The sequence below is a fragment of the Emys orbicularis genome, chromosome 4 (assembly GCF_028017835.1).
Source record: "Emys orbicularis isolate rEmyOrb1 chromosome 4, rEmyOrb1.hap1, whole genome shotgun sequence".
Taxonomy (NCBI): Eukaryota; Metazoa; Chordata; order Testudines; family Emydidae; genus Emys; species Emys orbicularis.
Window position 1 is genome coordinate 155697272 of NC_088686.1, and position 23458 is coordinate 155720729.

The 23458-nt window shown below is 46.0% G+C and overlaps 1 protein-coding gene and 1 pseudogene across 1 annotated transcript; both read right to left on the bottom strand.

Annotated features, from left to right (window-relative positions):
• Positions 1 to 2484: 2484 nt before the first annotated feature.
• On the bottom strand, positions 2485 to 21903 carry LOC135877963 (NACHT, LRR and PYD domains-containing protein 1b allele 2-like). Its single transcript, XM_065403485.1, has 11 exons — positions 21632 to 21903; positions 18456 to 18515; positions 17806 to 17874; positions 15128 to 15184; positions 14589 to 14665; positions 12658 to 12722; positions 11035 to 11258; positions 8633 to 8883; positions 4703 to 4831; positions 3337 to 3478; positions 2485 to 2741 (listed from the first exon to the last, which is right to left on the bottom strand). The coding sequence occupies exons 1-11, from the start codon at positions 21864 to 21866 to the stop codon at positions 2485 to 2487; spliced, it is 1566 nt and encodes a 521-aa protein (XP_065259557.1). The 5' UTR covers positions 21867 to 21903.
• On the bottom strand, positions 6399 to 7949 carry LOC135877093 (ferritin heavy chain A-like; annotated as a pseudogene).
• Positions 21904 to 23458: the final 1555 nt, after the last annotated feature.

Genomic DNA, 23458 nt, shown 5'->3' on the forward strand with positions numbered 1-23458 from the left:
ATCTGTCAGCAACATGCCCTTCCCCCAGGGAGGGTAGGCATTGTGTGTGGCTGTCTTTTGACAGCATCACTGCTTCACGAGATGGAGAGTTGTTACATGCGAGGAACTTGTGCTCAGTCAGCAGAACCAGACCGAGCTGTGGGAATAGCTGATGGTTTGGTTCAGTTTTCTGAACTGAACAATGGGGGGGGGGGAAATGAATGGTTTGGGGTCAACCCAAAATGAACATTTTTCAGAAAAATGCAAAAAACCTGAAAAGTAATTAGTTTCAGGTCGAACAAAATATTTTGTTCAACCCAAAAATAAATGCTTTGGTCTTTACCTTTTTTAATAAAAATGGAAGTAAAATTCAAAATGAAAAGTCATTTCAAGTCAAAAAGTTTCATTTAGAAAAAAAAAGCTGAAACAAAACATTTCATCTCTTTTGGATTTTTTTTGGGTGCGGGGGAGGGCTGAAACAATTTGGTGAATTGAACTCCAAAATGTTTTGGTCAACCTGAATATGCATTTTTCAGTGGGGGTAAAAAAAAAAAAAGTTTCATCTGAAAACTTTCGCCAGCTCTAGCACCAAGTACCTCCCAGGAACGGAAAAGGAAAGTTTCTGAACAACGACGACAAATTCCATCTAAAAATACCTAATGCCAAAACTTTATCTTAACTACTGTCTGCTTACAATGTACTGACAAGATAAAAGAAGGCCACACAGTGCGTGAAGAGGTTAAGTGTGAAAACACCAACTCAGAGCTGAGAGGGAGTTCAGGGGCATCTGGGATAGCCCTGCCCTACATGCCTTTGGTTGCAGTCATGAGGGTGCTCAGGGTGAATGCACTGCCCCAATGGGTGCTGCTGATCAAAAGTGTCCTGCTTGAGTGCCCTGGGTGCTCATGCACCAAACAATAGAATATATATACGGACAATAACTCTAAGAAGAATCTACATTGGAGTGTCCAGTTCATTCGGGGAGGTTCTCTGGCTTGTTATAGAGGATGTCAGACTACATGATCACAATGGTCTCTCCTGGCCTTAACATTGATGATCCATGAAATTCCCATCTCATTCACTACATGACATCCAGCCCAGGCACCAATTTCACCAGACAAATACATATTGCTAAGGATGGTGTTGAGATTGTGGGCACCCAGGGTGCCCAACTTTTGCCTTCCAAGAATGTGGAAGTTGGAAAAAACGAGCGGTTGATGTCAGTAGGATTGCTCAGGTGAGACAGATTATTGGCCATGTGAAGAAAAGCCCTATACCCCCCGTCAAATTTGATGAATAGTTTCGGTTGGAAAAAAAATTGATTAGACTTTTTGAATCAAACAGGTGTTCTGATTTCAAATTTGGCCAATTCAAAACAAACCAAAAAACCATGTGGAAAAACACCTGAAATAGCCAAATCAACTAACAGAAAAATGGTTTTGAGTTCACATAACGTTTCGGCCGATTCTAAAAGAATTATTTTCGATTCAACAACAAAAGGAAAGAAACCGTTTTCTGTTCAAATCGAACAGATTTTTTTGTTTGGATTTTTTGGTTCAGCCCCCAAGCCAGAAAATCCATGCTTCACTCTACTCTATTTGCAGTACCATGAGGTCTCCAGTGCTAATGTGACACCTTTGAGAGAGAGAGAGACTTGTTGTCTGGAAAGTTTGTTCCATCAAGTTCAGACCCCGTTGGAGCCTACACAGATCAGGTTTTCCACTCTCTGGATGCAAGACTGCAAAAGCACAGGGAGTCCTTTGGATTCCAGGAACTCAGTCAGTGCAAAGTAGTGATATTTTAGCTGACAGCAGCAAAGGTGGCATCAGGAATGGCTCACTCACCTTTGACAATTTCCTTAGCTACAGACCACTGGAAATAACTGGGGACCTTAGATGACCTTAATCTCCCCAAACTGGGAGTCTGATTCCCAGCACACCCACCCCACAGGAGAGATTTAATATCATTTCTGTACATTCCCCTGTGGTCGGTGAAGGCACTTGAGCTCTTTGGTAGTTGGATCTGTTCGGGTCAATACTTTTGCCTACGCAGACCTTCATGGAAGTCTCAAAGGCGACTCCCAAGCATAGCAGTCCAGACAACTGAAGAAGTGGAGCCTAAATAAGTGAGTACCCAGCAGAGCATTTTCTATGAGGGAATCTTGACTTTGGAGTTCGATCCCCCCAGTTCGGTTCAGGAAATAGAACCCAGGCAACCTGACTCCCAGCCCTGCCCCCCTCACCAAACATTAAACCCCACTCCCCTTCCAGAGCCAGGAACACCACCCAGGAATCCCGACTCCCACACCCCAGCTGTTCTCATCACGAGACAAATATTCACCTTAGCACAATAAGCTGGGTGTGTTAAGAAGCAGAAGACCAGCACCTGACTGACACTGTTATGGGTTATGGACTCCGGCTGTTGGGCTGGTCATTTGGAATTGGGAGAAGATCTTGAAGCACATCCTGTCCCCCCACTAGAATGCTGCTGCCCCCAAGGGACAATCTATATCCCCTCAAGCTCTTCCACTAGAGGTCTGTGCTTCTCCTTCAGTGCCTGGTAGAGCCGGTCCTTGCAGTCATTGTCCCATTTAGACACCAGCTCGTACAGCTTCCTCATCTTCTCCACACTGGATCTCTCCGCTCTGATGCTCTGGATTTGCTCCAGATCCAGAACGGGGCCATACAATGAATCCAGGATGCCATCCACTGCCATCACCCGCTGGATCAGCTGTTCTTGGTGCTGGTTGACAAAATGCTCATCTAGGTGAGGATGAGGAAGGGGAGAGAGAATGAACGGAGGTTTATCATGCTGTCTTTTGATAATCTTACATTTCCCAAATGAATGTCACCTTATTTAGCCTTGCAGCTAGATAGAGAGGGACCGCTCACCCAGTGCTAACATGCAGCCATCTCTAGGGTGGGGTGCAACAGTTGGTAGCCACCTAGCAGTGCTGGGCAGAGATGCCTCTTCTAGCGCTGAAGTGTAGCCACCTCTGTTGTGGATCTTGACAGCTGTTTAACAGCTGCACATTTACACCACACAACACATGGACTAGATGGGGTTTAATGCTCTGTTTTCTGGGCTTCTCACTGGAGGGCTCTGTCTGAGAGAAGAAATGGCCTTAGGTACTGAAGCCTGAGTACATTTCTACTGACCTGTTTGAGTTTGGGCAGATGAAACAGAAAGCGTCGCATCCTCTGGGAGAGAGAGAGAGAAATGGGAAGTCAGACAGGAGATGGAGTCAAAGACGAAGATCCTATTCCTAGGTTTTGAACTAGCCATCAGCAGAAGCAGATTGGGGCACCATGCACAAACCTCTCCCCCTGCCGTGATCTCCTGCTGAGCTGAGCCTACCTGGTCTCACATGTGCCTCCCAGATGGGCTCCTTGTTAATTTTCTCTACCAAGCTGAACTCCAGTCCCCCCTGAATGTCCTTGGTGTAGATTTCCATATACGACTGCAGACACTCTGCTTGGATGTTACAAAACTCCAGCTCCTGATTGAAAACAAAAGAACTGCATTCAGGGTGACCCCCTCTTGAGCCAGCAAGGCTCGGAAAGGGGATATGGTATGTTAGTTAGAGCAGGCCAAAGAAAATTTTTGAATTGCAAAAACATTCTCCGGCCAGTCCTGTGTTTGGGGAAACTGAGGCACAAAGTCCACACAGCAGACAACGGCAGAGCTGGGAATAGAACCCAGAGGTCCTGAGTCCAAATCTCCTTCTCTAACCCACTAGACCCCACTCCTTTTCCACAGTTGGCAATAGAATCCACAAGTCTGGGCTCCCAGGGCCCCTGCTGTAACCCCATAGACCCTACTCCCCCCGGGCTAGGGAAAGAAGCCAGGAGTCCTGACTCCCAGGCTCCCCTGCTCTAAAGAGTAGGCCTCACTCCCTTTCCAGAGGGGTGTTGACAAATATATGCTGGCTAGCATAAAAAAAAAAATCATAATATGTATTATCCATACCATATTTATTGGTATGCATTATGCACCAATAACATTAAGTACAAATATTGCAACAGTGATGTAGCCTAAACTGGTCTATACCATAATCGTGTTCACTTATGCTAAGTATCCCATAACATCTTGCAGTAGCTGAAGTAAGCATTGGGCATAAACAGATAGGAAACTTGTCAGGATCAAGATACACTTGTTCTATGTCTTAATACAAGATAGGGAAGGACCTTCACGGACCACTACCTGGAATGTTAGTATCCAAAACCAAGATAAGGAAGAAACAAAAGAAGTTAGTGAACTGGAGCAAACTGATAGGTTGGATTTTAGTGACGTGTAAAGAGATGTGTAGCCTGTAAGATCATATAAACAATACCAGCTGAAATGTGTAACTTTGGGGAGCACATCTTCTGTGCAAGGTGAATGTAACATCACTACGCAGGTCGGCTCCTCGAAGACTGGTATCGTACAGAACCTTTTTCCTGTACCATACTAATAAGCCTGATTGACATTGTTTATTTGGTCTCTTGAGTATATTTCATAACGAAATAACGAACCAAGCCTGGTCAAGCAACTGACTAGACAAATTATCAACAGCTGGGACTAGAAGGGAGTCCTGACTCACAGCGCCCCCTGTTCTGACTCGCTACTAGAGGCAGGAACAAAATCCAAGCGCTTTAACTCCCAGTCCACCACTCCCCAACAGGACAGAGAACCAGGATGTTTTTCCGGCCTCTATGGAAGAAAAGAAGATCATCTCACTTGCCTTGGGAGTCACCTCTATGTTTGCTTGACTGGACACAACATAACGAGAATCAAAGGTCAGGGGCTTATGGGTCTGAAGAGATGTCGACACGAGCCTTGATGGACACTTCTTTTCATAGTCATCAATGGCCTGTAACATACAAGCACCATCCTTTATTGGAGCTACACAAAGAAAACACAACAGCGGCTGCCAAGTTCCCTTTTCCCTCCCACACAACAGCCCTCCGAAAGAAGGGTCTTTGTTACTTAGGGTATGTCTATACTACCCGCCGGATCGGCGGGCAGCGATTGATCCAGCGGGGATTGATGTATCGCGTCTAGACTAGATGCGATACATCGACCCCCCGAGTGCGCTCCCGTCGACTCCTGTACTCCAGCGCCGCGAGAGGCGCAAGCAGAGTCGACGGGGGAGCAGCAGCAGTCGATTCACCACAGTAAGTCGATCTAAGTATGTCGACTTCAGCTACGTTATTCACGTAGCTGAAGTTGCTTAACTTAGATCAATCCCTCCTCCCCCCCCCCCCCCCACCCCCAGTGTAGACCAGGGCTTAGACCGAGAAAAGCTGTATCTTGTATTAGGAGGGCAGACTTCTCTCGGGGAAAGGTTAGTTTTATAATGAACTGGGCGAATAGTTTGCATCCATTAATTTCATATATTATTATTATTTGTATTATTGTAGCACCCAGGAACCCCAATCATGGGCTAGGACCCCATTGTGCCAGGTGCTGTACAAAGACAATCCCTGTCCCAAGGAGCTCATTTCCCCTTGAAACAGGGACACCACCCCCAGAACATGACTTCATGGCACGGGGTGGCCCTGTAGGCACCCCACCTTCAGTTCCCTCTCTTCAAGAGCCCGACTGCTGCTTTCTCATGGCCACTAACACCCCTGCTTGGGGCTGGTTTATTGCACAGATTCATAGCTTCCAAGGCCAGAAGGGGATCACTCTGATCATCTAGTCTGACCTCCTGTATATCGCAGGTCACAGAACTGCCCTAAGATCATTCCTGTTTGCACTAGAGCAGACAAGGTGGGTGAGGTCATATCTTTTACTGGACAAAAGATACGACCTCACCCGCCTGGTCTCTCTAGTATCATGGGACCAACATGGCTACAACACCACTGCTTGACCTAGAGCAGATCTTTTAGATAAACATCACCCTCTCCATCCAGTGAGAGAGAATCCTCTACAGCCCTTGGTATGTTGTCCCAGTGGTTAGATACCCTCACAGTTAAACATTTACACATTACACTCCCAGCTCTGCTCTTCATGGCGCAGCCACTTCCAGACCTTTTTATCTGGAGTCTTTACTGCCCCCAGGAAAAGATCCAAACGCTCCCTGGGCTGTCTTCTCTTTGGCTTGGAGACACCAGGAGACAAACTTCTGGTTCACTCCTACACCACTACCTTACCTACGCCAGAGGCCTAATTGAGTCACATGACCCACGTCACATGAGTATCTTCATTTTCCCCATTTGGGGAGAGGCACTAACAGTGTCACAGGTGGGGCTGAGACCCATCTCCTCGTAAAGGGCCAGCCACCCCAGGGCACACCTCTTTTTCTGATCAGAAATTGCCCACTGCAGATCATCATTTTCTCAGCAAATCATATGCAAAGGAACGAGAGCTTACTGGTGTGTCACAGTCTCTGCGATGGACACAGGTCTTTAGGACAAAACTTCCTAATGGAGAGATCAGCTGCTCTCCTCCAGTATGTGCTTGCCAAACAGCTGCTCTCCCATGCCATTCTGGAGCACTCCCAAGTGTGATCCGGGAACCTCTTGGTGCCAACTGGCAGAAGACACAGCAGGTGCATAGAGTTTTCCAGGAATCCCCTGGGTCAGATGTATGCCTATTCAGTTTACCAAAGCGTGGCATGTCAGATCTCCTCCAAGAGCCAGAAGCCCATTGGTCATCATAATCATCAGGCAATGTATGCCTGGACAATGCTTAAGGAATTAAGTATCTGTACTGAAAGTTCTCTTCTTAAGGTATGCAAGTTAAGGCAGGTCACCAGAAGGTGATAAACATACTCATGTCAGGTTTCTCTCTCTGGCCTCCACTGTGAAGCAGACTAGCCAATCTACATTACTGAGCTTGAGGCTAATCAGAAATGGCAAATGCAGCAAGAGAGGAAAGCTGTAGGGAAAAAACAAACAGCTGGGGGGTAGACTGTTTACGAGTGAAGACAACAGATTTGGGGGGTATAACTAGGGGTACGGAGGTACAGCATGGATCCTGCCCTGAGGAGGGGAATGGACAGTGTGTTCTGTCATATAAAAGCAGGGTCACAGCCAACCTGGCAGGAGAATGCCGCAAAGACTTTAGGGGCGCTAAACTTCAATAGACAGCAATTGTATCTGGTGAATTAAGTCTAGGCTCTAGAAGGCAAGTGATGATTTTGCTTCACATGTAACCATTTGTCTCCAATACTTTTCCTTGATACTTCTCACATCTCTCTACTTTGCTAAATAAGCTTTTATTCGTTTTCACTATGAACACATCTCAGTGCTGTGTGTTGAGTGGAGCAGTGATCTGAGGTGCAACTGGTAAGCTGGTGCGTACTGCTTCTTTGGGAGCAGCGAATCTGAATACTGCAAGTGTTCAGTGGAACAGGGGCTGGACATTTCAGGAAAATGCTTGGAGGGCTCAAAGGGTGGAGTATGCCTATAGCTAACCTGCAGGGAGAGCGCGTGGCCCATGTAGGCCAGGAAGGCAGTGCTTGTGTTGTCGGTGGAGTTGGGGAGCTGACCCCAGCAGGTACAGACAAGACTTCCTTATGCTAAGGGTACATTGTAGTGAGGTGCCTCACAAACCAGGGTACTCCCAGGAAGCCTGACAACAGGTTGATGAGATTGGCTCCCAGATGCTTGATAACCTTCACTTGCTCATCCAGGTATTCAGACACTGAGGTGTCCGGTAGCAGGACCTGTTCCCAGACTTCTCCAGCTACAGTGACCGGTGAAGGGCTTCCACTCTCTTCCCCCACTCACCCTGCTCTGGCTTCTTGATGGCTTGCAGCGCAATTGCTTGTTCTGGTATTTCAGGAACTTTTCTGCATGCTCCCCCTGCTCATGGGACTGCTTCTTCAAGAACTGGGCTGTTGGCCTTGAGGCCACTTCATGACTATCAAAGTAGTAGGACATGGAAAGGTAGACATAGCCAATATACAGCTCCAGATTCTCCATGAGGATAGCAGCAGCCTCACAGTCCACGCAGAAGTTCCACCATGCCTGTGACTTCATTTCTGAACCTATAAGATTATACTGCAAAGGATCAGCAAGAACTTCTTGTTTCAGCAACCTGGGTTATCCAGAACACCAACCCAGAAGTCCATGACTTATTAATTTTTCATCATCATTTGTCATTAGACTGTTATCATTTTTAAAGCTCCTGAACCGGTTTATTTCAAAAATCGGCTTGATGCTTCAGTCTCAGTGAGATCTACAGAACAAGCCAAGTTTGAAGTGTCTAGTTTAAGGTTATCTGAACACAATAAATCTGGGACCAAAATAGAAGGTGCATAAGTAACTTATATTTTTCACTGATAATCTATTAGATCATTTTCTGGGTGATGTAACAATAAAATATTATTAATAATAAATAATAATACCTAACTCTTATATAATGGTTTTCATCAGTGGATTTCAAAGTGCATTACACAGGCAAGTCTGCATCATGATCCCCATTTTAAAAAGATGGGGAAATTGAGGCACAGAACGGGGAAGTGACTTGCCCAAGGTCAGCCAGCACACTCGAGTCAGAGCAGGGAATTGTTGGAGTGAAATGCCTAGTGGCAGAAATTGGTCTTCAGAAATATGTTTCAGTGCACAGCTATCACACCAGCTGAATGCCTTGTGAATTATGCCATGCTCTCTGCTATAGGGCGGCTCACACCGATTGTAGGTTGTAGCTGATTCTCAGTTACCTTGAACCGGGAGTGGTCATTAGGGATGATGTAGAGGTGAAGAGTTGTCTTTGCCATCTTGAGTGCCCAGTAGAGCAGCACAATGGAGTGGATCAGAACTGGTGGTTTGGAGCGATTCCCCCAGACCACTCCATACAGGGAGAAGCTGGGGTTCTCCAGCACGGCGTGGAACGGCCTCACTTGCATTGGCTTCTCCAGAGTCATCCCCTCCTCGATGAAATGGGCGATTTGAATCCGGGAGGTGTCAGCCCCTGTCAGTAGGACACAACACAAATGATGCTCCATTAGCTTGTCGTGATTTCTTGCTGTCAGAGAGGCCACGTATCCACCTGAGTTCTGCAAACGCCTGTTCCTGCTCCCCTTATGGAAGGAGTTCTAGGGGCTGGCACCAGATGTCCCCCCTTCCCTATGCTCGGTCTGACCCCGCTCCTGGGAGCTCCCAGCCTGCTCCCTTAGTTACTGCTAGCCTGGGTTTGTATTTACTCCTGGACAGCCAAGCAGCTGCTGTCCAGCGTAGCATGGCCCGTATGTACAGACTCCTGGAAATGGGAGCAGAGCCCTGTAGAATCTACACTCCCAGAGCTAAATCAAAGCTCACAGTCCAATCATTTCTACTTCAATCAGCCTTGGTAAATGACTTGAAGATCTATGGATGAAAAGCCCTGTATTAATAGTGCTCAGTACTATATTAAATGATCATGATCACAAATCTGATACTCAAATTTGTAACCATCAGTGTAAATAGGTTACAATCCAAATTAAAATGGTAATCAATACAACCCTGATTCTGACAGCAATTGTGGTAGTGACTATAACTGTGATCAGGGCTGAAATTTCAATTAAGTTTGTGGCAATGACTAAAATTGTAATTAGAGCTGTCATTTCAGTTAAGATTGTGGTAATTACTAAAATTCTGATTACAACTGTTTCAGTAAAGATTATAATTATGGGTGGGATTAAAATTCCAGTAACAATTATTATTTGATTATAATTGTGATTGATCATGACTATGGTTGTAAATATGATTAACATAGCCACTGGGATTGCAGTAATATTTCTGATAGTAGGGTTACAACTGTGACCCTCATCATGATAGCGATTATGCATTGTGATTAAAGGTGGGCAAAAGCCATTTTTCAGTTTGTTGGAATTTTGAAAGTAAAAAAAAAAAAATTGTTTCGGATGGAATGAAACATTTTGTTTCAGTTTCAACCATTTTTTTTTTTAAATGATTTTGAACTTCTAAAAATAAAATGAAAGGAAATTTGGAAACAAACAAACAAAAAAACCCCCGAAAAACCAAAAAAAAAAAAAAAAGTTATTTTCAAAAATGTTAAAATAAAACATTTAAATTTTTTTTTGTAATTTTTTGTTTTAGGCTTCCCCCCACCCCGCACAAAAAAAAAAGAATAATTCGGGGGGGGGAGGGGAGGAGGGGACAACAAAAATTAGTGAATCTTTTTGGTGTTGCCAAATCTACAAAGGTTGATGCACAGAATTTTGCCTATCAATCACTTTCATTGAGTGACGCTTGGTTCTTGCGTTATGTAAAGGGATAAATAACACTTTCACCACACCATTCATGATTTTGTGATAGGTATGATTGGGATTACAATTATTACATATCATGCTGGATATGAGTCAACAGTGTGCCCTTGTTGCCAAGAAGGCTAACGGCATTTTGGGCTGTATAAGTAGGGGCATTGCCAGCAGATTGAGGGACGTGATCGTTCCCCTCTATTCGACATTGGTGAGGCCTCACCTGGAGTACTGTGTCCAGTTTTGTGCCCCACACTACAAGAAGGATGTGGAAAAATTGGAAAGAGTCCAGCATAGGGCAACAAAAATTATTAGGGGGCTGGAGCACATGAGTTATGAGGAGAGGCTGAGGAAACTGGGATTGTTTAGTCTGCAGAAGAGAAGAATGAGGGGGGATTTGATAGCTGCTTTCAACTACCTGAAAGGGGGTTCCATAGAGGATGGAGCTCGGCTGTTCTCAGTGGTAGCAGATGACAGAACAAGGAGTAATGGTCTCAAGTTGCAATGGGGGAGGTTTAGGTTGGATATTAGGAAACACTTTTTCACTAGGAGGGTGGTGAAGCACTGGAATGGGTTACCTAGGGAGGTGGTGGAATCTCCATCCTTAGAGGTTTTTAAGGTCAGGCTTGACAAAGCCCTGGCTGGGATGATTTAGTTGGGATTAGGTTCTGATTTGAGCAGGGGGTTGGACTAGATGACCTCCTGAGGTCCCTTCCAACCCTGATATTCTATGATTCTACCTTGCCTCTGAAACACATGAAGAGAGGGAGGTGAACAGTTCTGTCTGGGGCACATGGTTTGGACTCTACCTCCCAGTTCTCAGTCAAGGTGTCAAGCCCAGTTATTGCCCTTGGCTACGGTACCTCTGAGACACAGGAAGTGCGGGAGGTGAATGGCGGCCACGGCCCCGGCCGGTTCTGCCTGGATGCTGAACAAAGGGCCAGCGATCATCCATTTAGGAGTGCTCCATACACTCAGATGCTGATCCCAGAAGCCGTATCTGTACTGGACGGTCACTGCTGCCCTCACCTCGAGTCCCAGTTCGGTTTCAGAGCAACGGAATGAGCCTGCTCCGGGGAGGTGAACCCTGCACAGTGCGGGGAAGGGAAAAATAAAAGAACAGGGCTAAGCAGCGCTAGATGGAACCATCCCACATCTCCTGGACTAACTGAGTTGCTGTCATAAGAACCTCCAAGGCCCGCAGGGAGGAACCACTCCCCACCCTCTGGTGGGCAGAGCCAGGCCAGTCCCTCGCACCAGAAGCGGAGGGGCAGAACAGGAAGCATAAGAAGCGGGGGCCTCCAGCTCAGTTGGCCAGAGCCAGGGAAGGAGTCGGACTTGCTGCTGGGCCCTGGACCAGGGACCAAGCTGTGCCAACCCCTGCCCTTGGAGCAGGACCCCGAGGGAGGGAAACTGTGGAGGCTGCCATTGGCTGAATACCCTGAGGAGCCACCAGGACTGCCACTAGAGGAATACCCCCAGGAGCCGCCGGCGGCAGAGTACCCCAAGGAGACTGAGGACCTGCAAGCAATGGAGCTCTACGAACAGGTAGGGGTAGGAAGTAGCCCAGGGGAACTAGATATTAGTCTGGTTGTGTTGCTGAAACCACAGTCAGCATGTTTCAGTAGGACCCCCGCTGACCCATGGGGGGACCACTCGCCACTGGTAGGGTGCTGGACTGGGACCTGGTGGAGTAGAGTGGGCCCGGGTCCTCCTACTGCCAACCCCACCCCTGGGGGGCAGTCTACCCAATTTAGGCCAGATGACTTGTCTGTGTTTACCATAGATTGCTACTGCTCTGCTCTACCCACAGGGCTTGAGCCGGACTGTTTGCTGTCTGCCCCAGCCAGGGATCTGAGCTAAAAGACTGGCAGCTGTGTGGCCCTGCCAAAGGGGCCAGGGCCCTAGAGTCTTTTCTGACGCTTACCACACTAGTCCCTTGTCAATTGGCTATCGGCCACTAGGTGGCGGAGCAAGGCTGAGTGGCCAAGGTTGACAGGGAGGAACCACTACAAGAACGGACATACTGGGTCAGACCAATGGTCCATCTAGCCTAGTGTCCTGTCTTCTGACAGTGACCTGTTCCAGTCATTTACAGGGTCTAGAAATTTTCTCTTAGCCTCCTGTCCTGAGGTGACGTACCCAGTCAGTAAGGGGGTAATTGAAACCCCCCAATTGTGTTTTCTGCCTTTGTAGCCTCTCTAATTTGCCTGAGCATTTCACAATCACGGTCACCATTCCCGTGGTTATTGCCACTTATCCCTAGACAATTTCACTGCTTATTTAATTGACACACCAAAAGCCAGAAGAACCTTGTCTAGGTCATCATTCCCCCTGGGGCAAATAAATGGGGGTTAGCGCCAGTGAGAATTTTATTGTGAAATTCTCTAGTGGAGAAGGTCTCCGTGCGATAGGGACTGGCCTGGGCACACAAACACAGACTCCTGCAGAGAGGGGGACTTCAACCTCCCAGCCCCCGTCCTCACCTGTACGTCTCCTGGTTCCTATCTGGGCCCCGAATAATCTCTGGGTTTATTTCTTCTGGAGGATCCTAAAACACAGGAACAGGCATTAACTCGGCTTCACTGGGGATTCCCACTGCAGAGCTCTTGTGAGGTGGGAATCTTGTCTGCTGTGGCCTAGTATTCTGGCAGCTGTCGCTGTGGCCTGGGACCCTTGCAATGCATCTGGCAGAGAGGACTCGGTGATCAGCTGAACTCCAGCCCCACGGTCGGATGCATCCCAGGTGACCGAGATGCCCCAGGTCACAACTACGATGCCTGGTTATCTTTAGCTAGCTGAGGTGGGATCCTCACTGACAACTGTCAGGTGTGATCACACTCTGGATTGCAGGAAGAGAGGTTCTGTAGAGTCATGAATCGTCTCTCTAAGCTACCAGCTGCACTGAGGTGGGTGCGAGATGGGACTACTCCAGATCGATTCAGTCCAGGGCCCAGCTATTCCCGTAGTTACATGAATATCTCCCGCTGAAGCTAAGAAGAGCTGCATGTAAACAACTGATTAGGCCTCTGACCTGCATTTGGCCAGACTCCTGATGTATAAACAGGCTCTGTTACAAACAGCACAACAGACACCAAAAGATGAAGGGAAATGGTGTGTGCACTGGCCGTTCTGATGATGCATTACGAGAGAGATTTGAAACCCAACATTTAATAAACGCAACTGACACGATCCCTGTAGACGTGCTTGAAGGGGAGAGCGGGTTTCCAACCCCCCTCTCCCCAATCTACATTCATGATCATCTAGCAGACAAAGGCACAATGAGACCCAGTGGCTGGAACCTGAAGCTGGACAAATCCAGACTATACATAAGGCCACTGGAATAACTACAGACCTAGGGGATGTGGTGAATTCGCCATCACCTGGAATCTTTCAATCAAGACCGGATGTCTTCTAAAAGCTACACTCTAGTGCAAACCGAAGTTATGGGCTTGATGCAGGTTAGGTTCTCTGGCCTGGGTTATGCAGGAGGTCAAACTAGATCATCATAATGGTCCCCTCTGGCCTTAAAAAAATCTATGAATCTATGATATTACAGACTCAGGGTAAGTCTACACAGCAGTGGGGGCCTAAAAATTCACACTGTGGCAACACAGCTGGTGGCTCAGGCTAGCCCGAATACAGTCTCGCCCGAGCTCCGTGGTCACGCTACTATTTTGGGGCGCGAGCTGAAGCAGAGCCAGTATGCGGCCATCCACCCGAGCTGAGAATCACACCGCCCAGCTGCTGTGTAGACATACCCCAACAGACAGACACTGACAAAGGCACACGGGGAACACATCTTGCTTGCAAATACAAGTTGTGTTATTAACTTGGGTTAGCCAACAGGTAAAAATAGCAGCAAAAACACAGTATCTCAGCTTTTAAAATCAGGTTAGTACCTCGCGTTAAAGCCTATAGGGCCGCCAGGGTTGAACGTGAGCTGCTGATCTGAATCAAAAGCTGAGTTGCTGCATCGACACTGCTATTTTAACCCGAGTTGAACGCTCTTTGTTCTGTGGTCCACGCCTCGATCTCCCAGGCTCTACCGTAATACACCTAATACATAATATACAGAGCCCAGCACAATGGGGTACTGGTTCATAACTGGGGTTCCTACGGGCTACCGTAATACACCTAATAAATAACAGTAAATAAGAACACGTCTTTTTTTCTGCCGTGAAGACATATCCTTAAATAGTTTCCGATTCCTCCATTTGCCATCACCTGACTGGCCCACCAGGCACAATCCCGCCTAAATAAATTTTCTCTGATCTAAACAGTGGAGGTGTTAGAATACCCCTGGCTCAGCTCAGAGGGTGAAATCACAGCCAGAAACCCCAGAGAAGGAGACAATACATAAGGAAAGAGACTGACAGACAATGAGCAAGGGAAAAAAATACACCTAATCCCTTACCTCCTCCCTGGGACACAGTTTGCATTTGTCCGTTCCCCAGTTGTCCCCAGTGGGATCCTCCTTCCCGTTTTGTTTTCCTGCAGCAGTCGGGGAGATATTATTTCAAGTAACACATTCTCCAGGGGATTACTTTTAAGTGCAATTGGGTTTTTGGGGCTGGTGAAAAACAAATGAGGCCAGAGCAGAGGCAGATTCTGCAGCCTGGAGGATATTAAAAATTAAAAAAAAAAAAAAATGTAGGTGGAGATTAGCTAAACAGAGAGACAAAGGGAAAGAGGACAGGGGAGAGGGTGATGGAGGAGGGTGTGAGGAGAAGAGACTGTGAGGGAGAGATAGCCAATAGCCAATCAGTGCAGGGAAGAACACTGTCAAAAAGCAGCCTGATAACAGTGCCAGCAATCAACAGATTAAATCCAGTGCAGCTAAAGGGGGACGTTGTGTGGATGGTCCAAGCAGCAGGCCAAGGCAGCGTCTGGATTCTATCCACTCAGGCCCCTCAAACTATCCCACTTCACCGGGTCAATTTCAGCCTCACTCACCTGCAGCTTCGGCCTTGGAGCCAGTGAAGGAAAGATGCCTCTTCATGAAGGCAATTGCTGGGGAGTGTGGAATTACAGTATGAATAAATCAATATAAATATCTAGCACAGTTCTCTAGCACCTTTTGGCCCACAGCACTTCTCACAGGTAGGAACCCAGGAACTGCCAGACTGGATCAGAGCTGAGATCCATCTAGCCTAGTGTCCTCTGACAGTGCAGATGCTTTGGAGGAAGGTATAGGAACCCTGTAGTAGCAGATGTTGGGTAATCTGTCTCCCACATAGGTCTCATCCTGGTCTCTAATAGAGACTGGCTTAAACCCTGAAGCAGGTGGCTCAATGTATCCTGCAAAATCGATATCATTAAGAATTATGCTAACTCGGGATATTCTTGTGATCCATATGAATATCCAATCCCTTCTTGAATCTTGTTAAATTCTTGGCCTCAGTGACTTCCTGTGGCCGGAAGTTCCACCGGCTAATTACACCTTATATGGAAAGGATTTCACTTCATCGGTTTTGAATTGGCCACCTTCCAATGTCATTGAACGTCCCCTAGTTCTTGTGTTAGGAGGAGAGGAGAACTGAAGCTCCTGATCTCTCTTCTCCATGCCATTCATTATTTTACATACTTTTATCATGTCCCCTCTTATTCAATTCCTTTCCAATAGAACAATCCCAGTCTTTTCAAGCTCTCTCCATAGGAGAGTTTTCCCAGCTCCCTAATCGTTGTCATCACCCTCCTGTGACCCCCACCTCTACTTCTGCAATATCCCTTTGGAGATGGGGTGCCCAGGACTGCACAAAGTATCCCCGATGAGGCCACACCATTGATTTATATAAAGGCATTATGAATCTGGCTAAATATGGAGCCACCTCATTGAAATCAATGGAGTTGCTGAGATCAGAATCTCTCCCTGACCCTGGTGTAAATGCAGAGGGACTTGGCTGAAATTAATGAGGTTAGGGGCAGCTTCTGATCTCACTTATGCTGGTGTAAATCCAGAATAACTATCTTGATCTCACTGGAGCCAAAGCCAGATTTACACTGGGGTAACGGAGATCAGAAGCTGGCCTAAAGTGTTTATTTGCTGTGAGGGCCTCTCACCAATCCGTTGCAGTAAGGGAAAAAAAAAAAAGTGAACATGCAGTAAAACAGTATTCCAGATGAGGCCTGCCTATATGTATATGTGAAGGACCTATGATCCTTGTGCATGCACAGAATAGTATTCACCCATACACTGAAATGTAGCCACCTCTGGGGTGGGGCACAGCAGCTGCATAGCAGCCACTCCACCCAACACTGAAACGCTCTTTAGGTTGGATGTTTTGGAAGGAAAAGGGGAATTAAATTTAGCACCTACTCCAGGAAGCCAACCCCAGGTTTTGCTTTCCTCTATCAACCCTGTAGCCTATACAGCTAGCTTACTTGCCTGTATCTCTTTTCTTACGGTTTTGATTATTTGTTTTATTATAATAGGTTTATAGATTTATATTAAAGTAGTTTGGCTGTAACACAAGAGACCTACAGGCCATACCCTGTATGTTAAGCGAAGGCAAAGTTAGGTCCTAGACATATGTATGCTTTCACCTAGATAGATAGTGATAAGTTAAAGCATAAGGTCCATATTTGGCAGCGACCTTTAACTTTAACCGAAAGAACCAGGAGAACAAAAATAACAAATGTGTGAATGATCTAATGTCAGTTATATGTATGTACACGTCATCAATACGTACACACATACCAGCCTATGGAGTAAGTGTACCCCAACATTGTGGGGGGAGGGTGAGGAAACTAAATTTGGACATATAGGGCATGGGTTCTTGAACCCTCCTAAGCGGGATGACACACCATGCTACAATACACCATTATCTCATCTAAGTGTCTAAGAATCTACGCTTCAAGTGTCTGTCTTAGTTTATTAGTCTGTTAGTTAAGTGAAATTCTAAGTCAGCGTCAATAGCTCTTAGCTCCAGCTTCTTCTAAGATCTGCACCTCCCAGTCAAAAGAATTGAGGAACCTGAGGCAAGGCTGGTCCTTGGTCTCTTATAATCAGGTCATCAAGGAAGGGTGTGAGTCTATTAATCAAAAGCGTTATAGTATATAACAAATATAATATAACAGGGCTTAACAAAGCCCTGGCTGGGATGATTTAGTTGGGAATTGATCCTGCTTTGAGCAGGGGGTTGGACTAGATGACCTCCTGAGGTCTCCTCTAACCCTAATCTTCTATGATTCTATGATACAATATCATATGTATCTTTAAAATAATAGTATTGCATTTGTAACTCTCCGATATTTTGCCATTTGATTATAATTCCTTTTTATCTCAATAAAAGTCTTTAAGACTATATTGGTCTCAGTGTGAGCATCCTGTCATGCCCCCGAGGGTCCTGTGCATATTCTGTGTAGCCAGATTCTGGGACAAGAACCTTTATTATCTTCTGATCAGATTGATTGGCGAGCCTATAACCCATACTATCCAAAATAATAATATTAACCTCCTAAAATCAGGCAACAACCCCCATGTGGCCCTTCCCTGTGGGGAAAAAATTAAACAGGCCCAAACCCGTGCAATGACTCTGGTCTGACATACAGTTCCGGGGCTGTCACAGTCCATCACAGCAGTGAATTTCTCCCAGGGCCCCTGCTATCACCATGAGCGATTCTCAACTCACCAGATGCTAGTGTCCCTCCTTCACCAGGGGGAATCTCATCGCCTGAATGCGTGAAGTGGCTCTTTGGTCCTAAAGATAAGAGAGAGCAGAGTTCTCCATGGAGAGGTACTAGAGAGTTGGCTTCCCAGATCAGAGGAGAAGGCACTAACCCTGGAGTGACGCTCTCCTAGCCCCTGCACTGACACCCAGACAAACGGACAGAGGCGGAGAGAGCGAAAGTTTAGCATTACATGACAGACACACAGCTCTGTAAGATACTCAGGCCTGGTCTACATTGTGGGGGGGGGGTGTCAATCTAAGATACACAACTTCAGCTACGAGAATAGTGTAGCTGAAGTTGACGTATCATAGATCGAATTAAAATTACTTACTTCGCGTCCCCGCAGCGCTGGATCGACGGCCGCGGCTCCCCCGTCGACTTTGCTTCTGCCTCTCGCACTGCTGGAGTTCAGCAGTCGACGGGAGAGCGATCGGGGATCGATTTATCGCGTCTACACTACACACGATAAATCAATCCCCGATAGATCGATCGCTACCTGCCGGTCTGGCGGGTAGTATAGATGTACCCTCAGGTACTTCCACCATGAGCTTGGGATAAAGAGATACAACAGACCACAGGGCCAGATTTTCATGGGCTCAGCACAACTCACCTGAATCGCCTGCTTTAGTGCAAGTGGACGGCTTCCGCTCTTGTTGTGGATGGCTCGAAGCTGTGGGAGAGACTTAGGAGAGAGTGAACTTGAAAGGTAAAAACAGGCCAGGACTAGAGATGGACAAAAAAAATTTCATATGACTTTTTGTCGACCCAAAAAAAATTTAGCTTCAGCCACACCAAAATGTTCTGTGAATTGGTGTCACTTTGGCTGACTTGTTCATTTAGAAAAAAAACCTTAAAAAAAAAAAAAAAAAAACCTCCAAAAAATATGAAATATTTCACGTTGACATATTGAAAACATTTTGATTTTTCACTTCAAAACAAAACTTTTTGTTTCCAGGTTTCCTTTAATTTTTTTAAAGCAATCAAAATGCTTTAAAACAGCCAAAAGTGAAACAAAAAAGTTTCAATTTTGTCAAAACAAACCTAAAATGAACATTTTTACATTTTTGGGGTTGCCATTAAGGTATAAAATAATTTTCAGTTTGATGCAAAAGGAATTCCTCCCCACCCCCCAATTTTTCAGAAACCCAAATATATATTTATTTTCCACACAGGACCAGAATAACCTGGGATCTTTAGGAATAACACTAGATTAAGTCTGCCCCTAGTAGTTGGTTTATATCAGTTATGTTTCCAAGGCTCTGCAAGGAGAAAGAACAGAAACGTCCTTGCTGCCTGGTGCTGTCAAATCAGTTCTCCATTCACATGAATAATAGCTGTTTACACTGCTGATGATGATACAGTAGATAGTTTTTGACACCTCTGCTCAGGTGTCAATTACAACACAAAGCAAGATAGGGGAGCTTCAGGCTTTAAGAGCAGAGGGAAACAAAAGTTTAAGATGAGGAGGAATGAGCGAAAGGAAGGAATCTTTAAAACATCTGTGGCCATATAATTTTGGCAGGCTATACTCAAATTCCATTGACCCTCATACCCGACAATCCACTAGACCAGTAGCTTCCCTTTACTGAATTCCACTGGGATTCCCCTGAATAAGGATTGAGCAAAATCAGAGTCAGAGTGTCAGCCACTGAGAACTGAAATCTCACTTGTATAATATTTGCTACAAAAGAGGAAATACTCCTATACATGCAGGCAGGGTGGATAAAAATTAACGATTTAATAAAAAAAAAATCTGATTTTTTTGATAAAATGCTTTTTGAGGAAAAAACCTATCTAAAGATAGTTTTAATTGAGATATCTTTGAGCTATAATGTATCTTATCATGGAATAGGGATTATAAATTCTAATTCTATAGTAGGATACAATATATTCATGTCATGTTTAAGAAAAGTTTTGTAAATGAGTTCCAACAGTTCATGGATTAGGGATCCAATCTTATGGGGTTCCACAGGCTTCTGCATAGATTATTTAGGTTAATCTTTCTATCTACCCAATGGGATGCAGTGCTCAGTCTCGAAGATCCCAGCAGAGATGCTTAGTTTTGCAGTTCTCAAGCTGTGGATTTGTGTCTCCAGGGGTAACATGCTTTTGTTAACAGCAAAAATGTTTTTACATAAATAAATATATAGAGGTGAGAAATAACAGACCTCAATTCTATTGTCCCTCTGCAAATGTGTGTACACAGAGTCAATCCCTTACCTCTCTCTAAAAGTGCAAAGTTTCAAAAAGTTCAATGACTAGAAGATTGTTGGGGGCGGAATAGATCTGGACAAGGAGACGAAGTCTGGAGATAAATGTGAGAAGCGAGGGACATATGCTGGTTTTGTTAAAATATTATATGTTTGCTGCCGAAGAAAAAAAAATCCAAAATGCTTAACTTTGTTGTTTTAGTTAAATAAAACAATTTAAATGTCTGTCTGGTGATGTTCTCCTCCTAATACAGCCTGGCAAGAAAACCCTCCTAATATTAATGATTAACCTGTTGAATTGGAGATATTTATGAAGTCATTGGGAGGTGAACTATCTGCTTCAATTACCTTTGGTAAATGAAATAACCAAACAATCATTCATTTTCTCATATAGCTGTAAAACTAATCTGAAAAGTTTTCAAAATAAATCACTTAAAAAAAAATGTACAGTGTGTACCTTCTAAAACTGAAACCTACATCTATCTCTGAGTTGTGAAGAACATGTATTAAGGTTATAACAACCAACAAGAATGCACTTTTATGTAGAAAACCATGATTAAATTGAGTCTTCCTGACTAGTGATATAAATCAATTTGATTTACATCAAATCCACCCAGCACAGCAGGGCTCCTATCCTGAGAGGAAGGCGGGCTGGTTTTGTGGTTAAGGAACTAGCAAAGGGCCCACGAAATCTGGATTCAATTTGCAGTTTGGCCACAGACCCATGTGACATTTGGGGACAGTCACTGACTGTCTGGGCCTCTGATCCCCATTATTAACCTCCCATTGTCTGCCCTGCCTGTTTAGATAGGGAATTCTCTGGGGCAGGGACTGTCTCTCAGTGTGTCTGTCCAGAGCCTGGCACAACTGGGCCCCCCGATCTCCATCAGGGTTTGTGCAGCACCCCTGCTCTCAAGTGAGTAACCCATGCTCACAAGCAGCATGGGGAAGTGGAATTCTGGAGCAGGCAGAAGAAGGCTAGATCATGGGAGCTTTTACTCATTTGACCTTTCCATCCACAGCTCTCCCACTCTCTCCCCTTGAGCAGACAAGTTCTCCCATAAGGCCATGCCACAAAAAAAAGTCAGCCCGGCCCAGGGCACTCTGGGATCACAGTTGCCAACTTTCCCATGGTAAATAAGCACCCCGACTTTCACAATAAGCCAAAAAACAAGCTAATCCCATTTCAAAACAAGGTCAAAACAAGCCAGTCTCTAAGACCCCCAACACTGTATGTGACTAGATCCCCCCGCCGTGCAGTCTGGGACTGTAGTGGGCCCACAGTGCACCCCTGACTCTCTCCCCCTTGCCCCTGCTTGCCAGGAGCCGATCAAAAAAAAGAAGCCACAAGCCAAAAACTAGCCAACAAGCAACTCACAAGCCAATTAAGCCAAAAACAAGCCCAATTTCTGCATTTTTTGTGGGGGGTTGGCATGTCTGTCTGGGATGCTTGCCCATAAACCATTGCACCTGCGCCCACGGGGGCCTATCAGCAAACCCTGTAAGAGACGTATACGCACTCCACAAGACGTGTTGTGCCTCAAGTGAAGAGCAATCGAGTCCGCTCTAGATTTACCTTTCCGGAGTCTGGCTTCAACATCTTCCAGGACTTTCAGAACCACTTTCGAATCCCCTCCGCAGTGCCTGAGCAGCAGGTCGGCTAGTGCAGCCGGGTCAGCTAGTGTTTTGGGGATGGGCTCAGATCCCCGCTCCAGCAGGACTTCACTCAGCTTATCCTTGAATCCCTCCAACTCCTCCTTGCCCAGGGCTTTCAGCTTCCTCAGCAGGTCACTTCTCCCAGGGGCCTCCATGCTGCTTTCTGATCAGCCTGGCCAGTAGAGAGAGTCAGGACACTGCAGTTTAATGCTGAGTGCCACGGGAAGCAAAAAGATTGTTGCCCCCTGAGAAGTGGGAAGGACTCAGGCTGCAGGAGCCCGCCCCATTACCCCACACACCCTCCAGCACTTCCTGATTCCTGCTCTTTTAGTGAGATCACACTGTCCAATCAGGGTGCTGTTTAGGTGGAGATCTCGCCTCTGTATTGCCTGTGACTTTTACTCACATCTGACATCCCCTGTCCAGAGATCAGAGTGGTGTTTCTCTCTCTCTCCAAAATACGCCTGGTTTGGATCACTGCAGTTTAACTGACTGTGCTACTATAGATATGGGAATTTACTCAGCAGACTGTGGGACACATTCTAACCGCAGCGGAGGAGTCACTTTGGATTTACACCAGGATCACTGAGATCTGAATGCAGCCCTGACTGTACTGACTGCATTAGAGTCACTCTGGATTCATAGCTGGGTAACTGAAACCATAATCAGGTCGTGACTATTACCTTTAGTGGAGTCACTCCAGATTTACACTGGAGTAACTGAGATCAGAATCGGGCCCTGCTTCCATTGACTTCAGCGGGGTCGCTCTGGATTTACATCAGGGTCCCTGAGATCAGATTCTTGACAGCTGCATATTTTTTAAACGCTCTGCATATAATACCTAATTAATTGGGCCACATTACACCCCTTTGAAGTAGATCAATATCATTAACCTCATTTTACAAATGGGGAAACTGAGGTAGAGAGAGAGGGGAAGTGACCAAAGTCACACTGCACATCAGTAACAGAGCTGGTCTTAGAACCCGAGAGGTCCTGCTTCCTAGCACCCCGTTTGTCTCTGTTTGGGAGAACTTTTTTAAAAGATGAGCCGCCCCACCGGCTCCGATGCTGTCTCTGTCGCTGAGCACTAAGCTACACTCGGGGAGACATTGGGGAGAATTAGCGAGTGTGTGGATTCACCAGGTGAGAGTTATCAGTGGTGGTGGGGGGGTGTTGTAAGGCACTGAAAGAGTTAACTGTACTGACTCTGTACCAGGCTGCCTTTAATAAAGCTCTTATTTCTGTGCCCCCTTGTTCCTGCCTGCGCCACAACCAGACAGGCGGTGGGAACTGATTGGACCCCATCTCTCCAGCCAGAGAGAGGCAATGGAAAAGGAATAAAGAAGGACAGATTAAGTGAGAATCCTCTGCAGTGTGAAGGTTTGTATGCCTCACCTTTGAGCACCCAAGCAGCCCCCGGAACAGGTGGAGCAGAAAGAAGACAGAGGAAGGCCCAGGTCCACAAAGATTTTAGGCACCTAATTCCCATTGATTTTCATGGGAGTTTAGCACCTGTGAGAATTTGGGACAAAATCCCCCTCCAGCCTGTACAGGGAAACAAAATAAGTCCTTAGGATGTGTGTCTGCAGTGAAACAGGGCTGCAAACCCAAAGCCAGGCACAGCTGTACTTTGGAGATTCCCTTCCACAGGAAGGGAAGAGGAAAGGGCTGTTGCAGGAGAGAGAAGCCACACTCCCTTAAAGGAACAGACCTAGCAGTGGGAGGGGAATTAAAGCAGAGAGCTTGT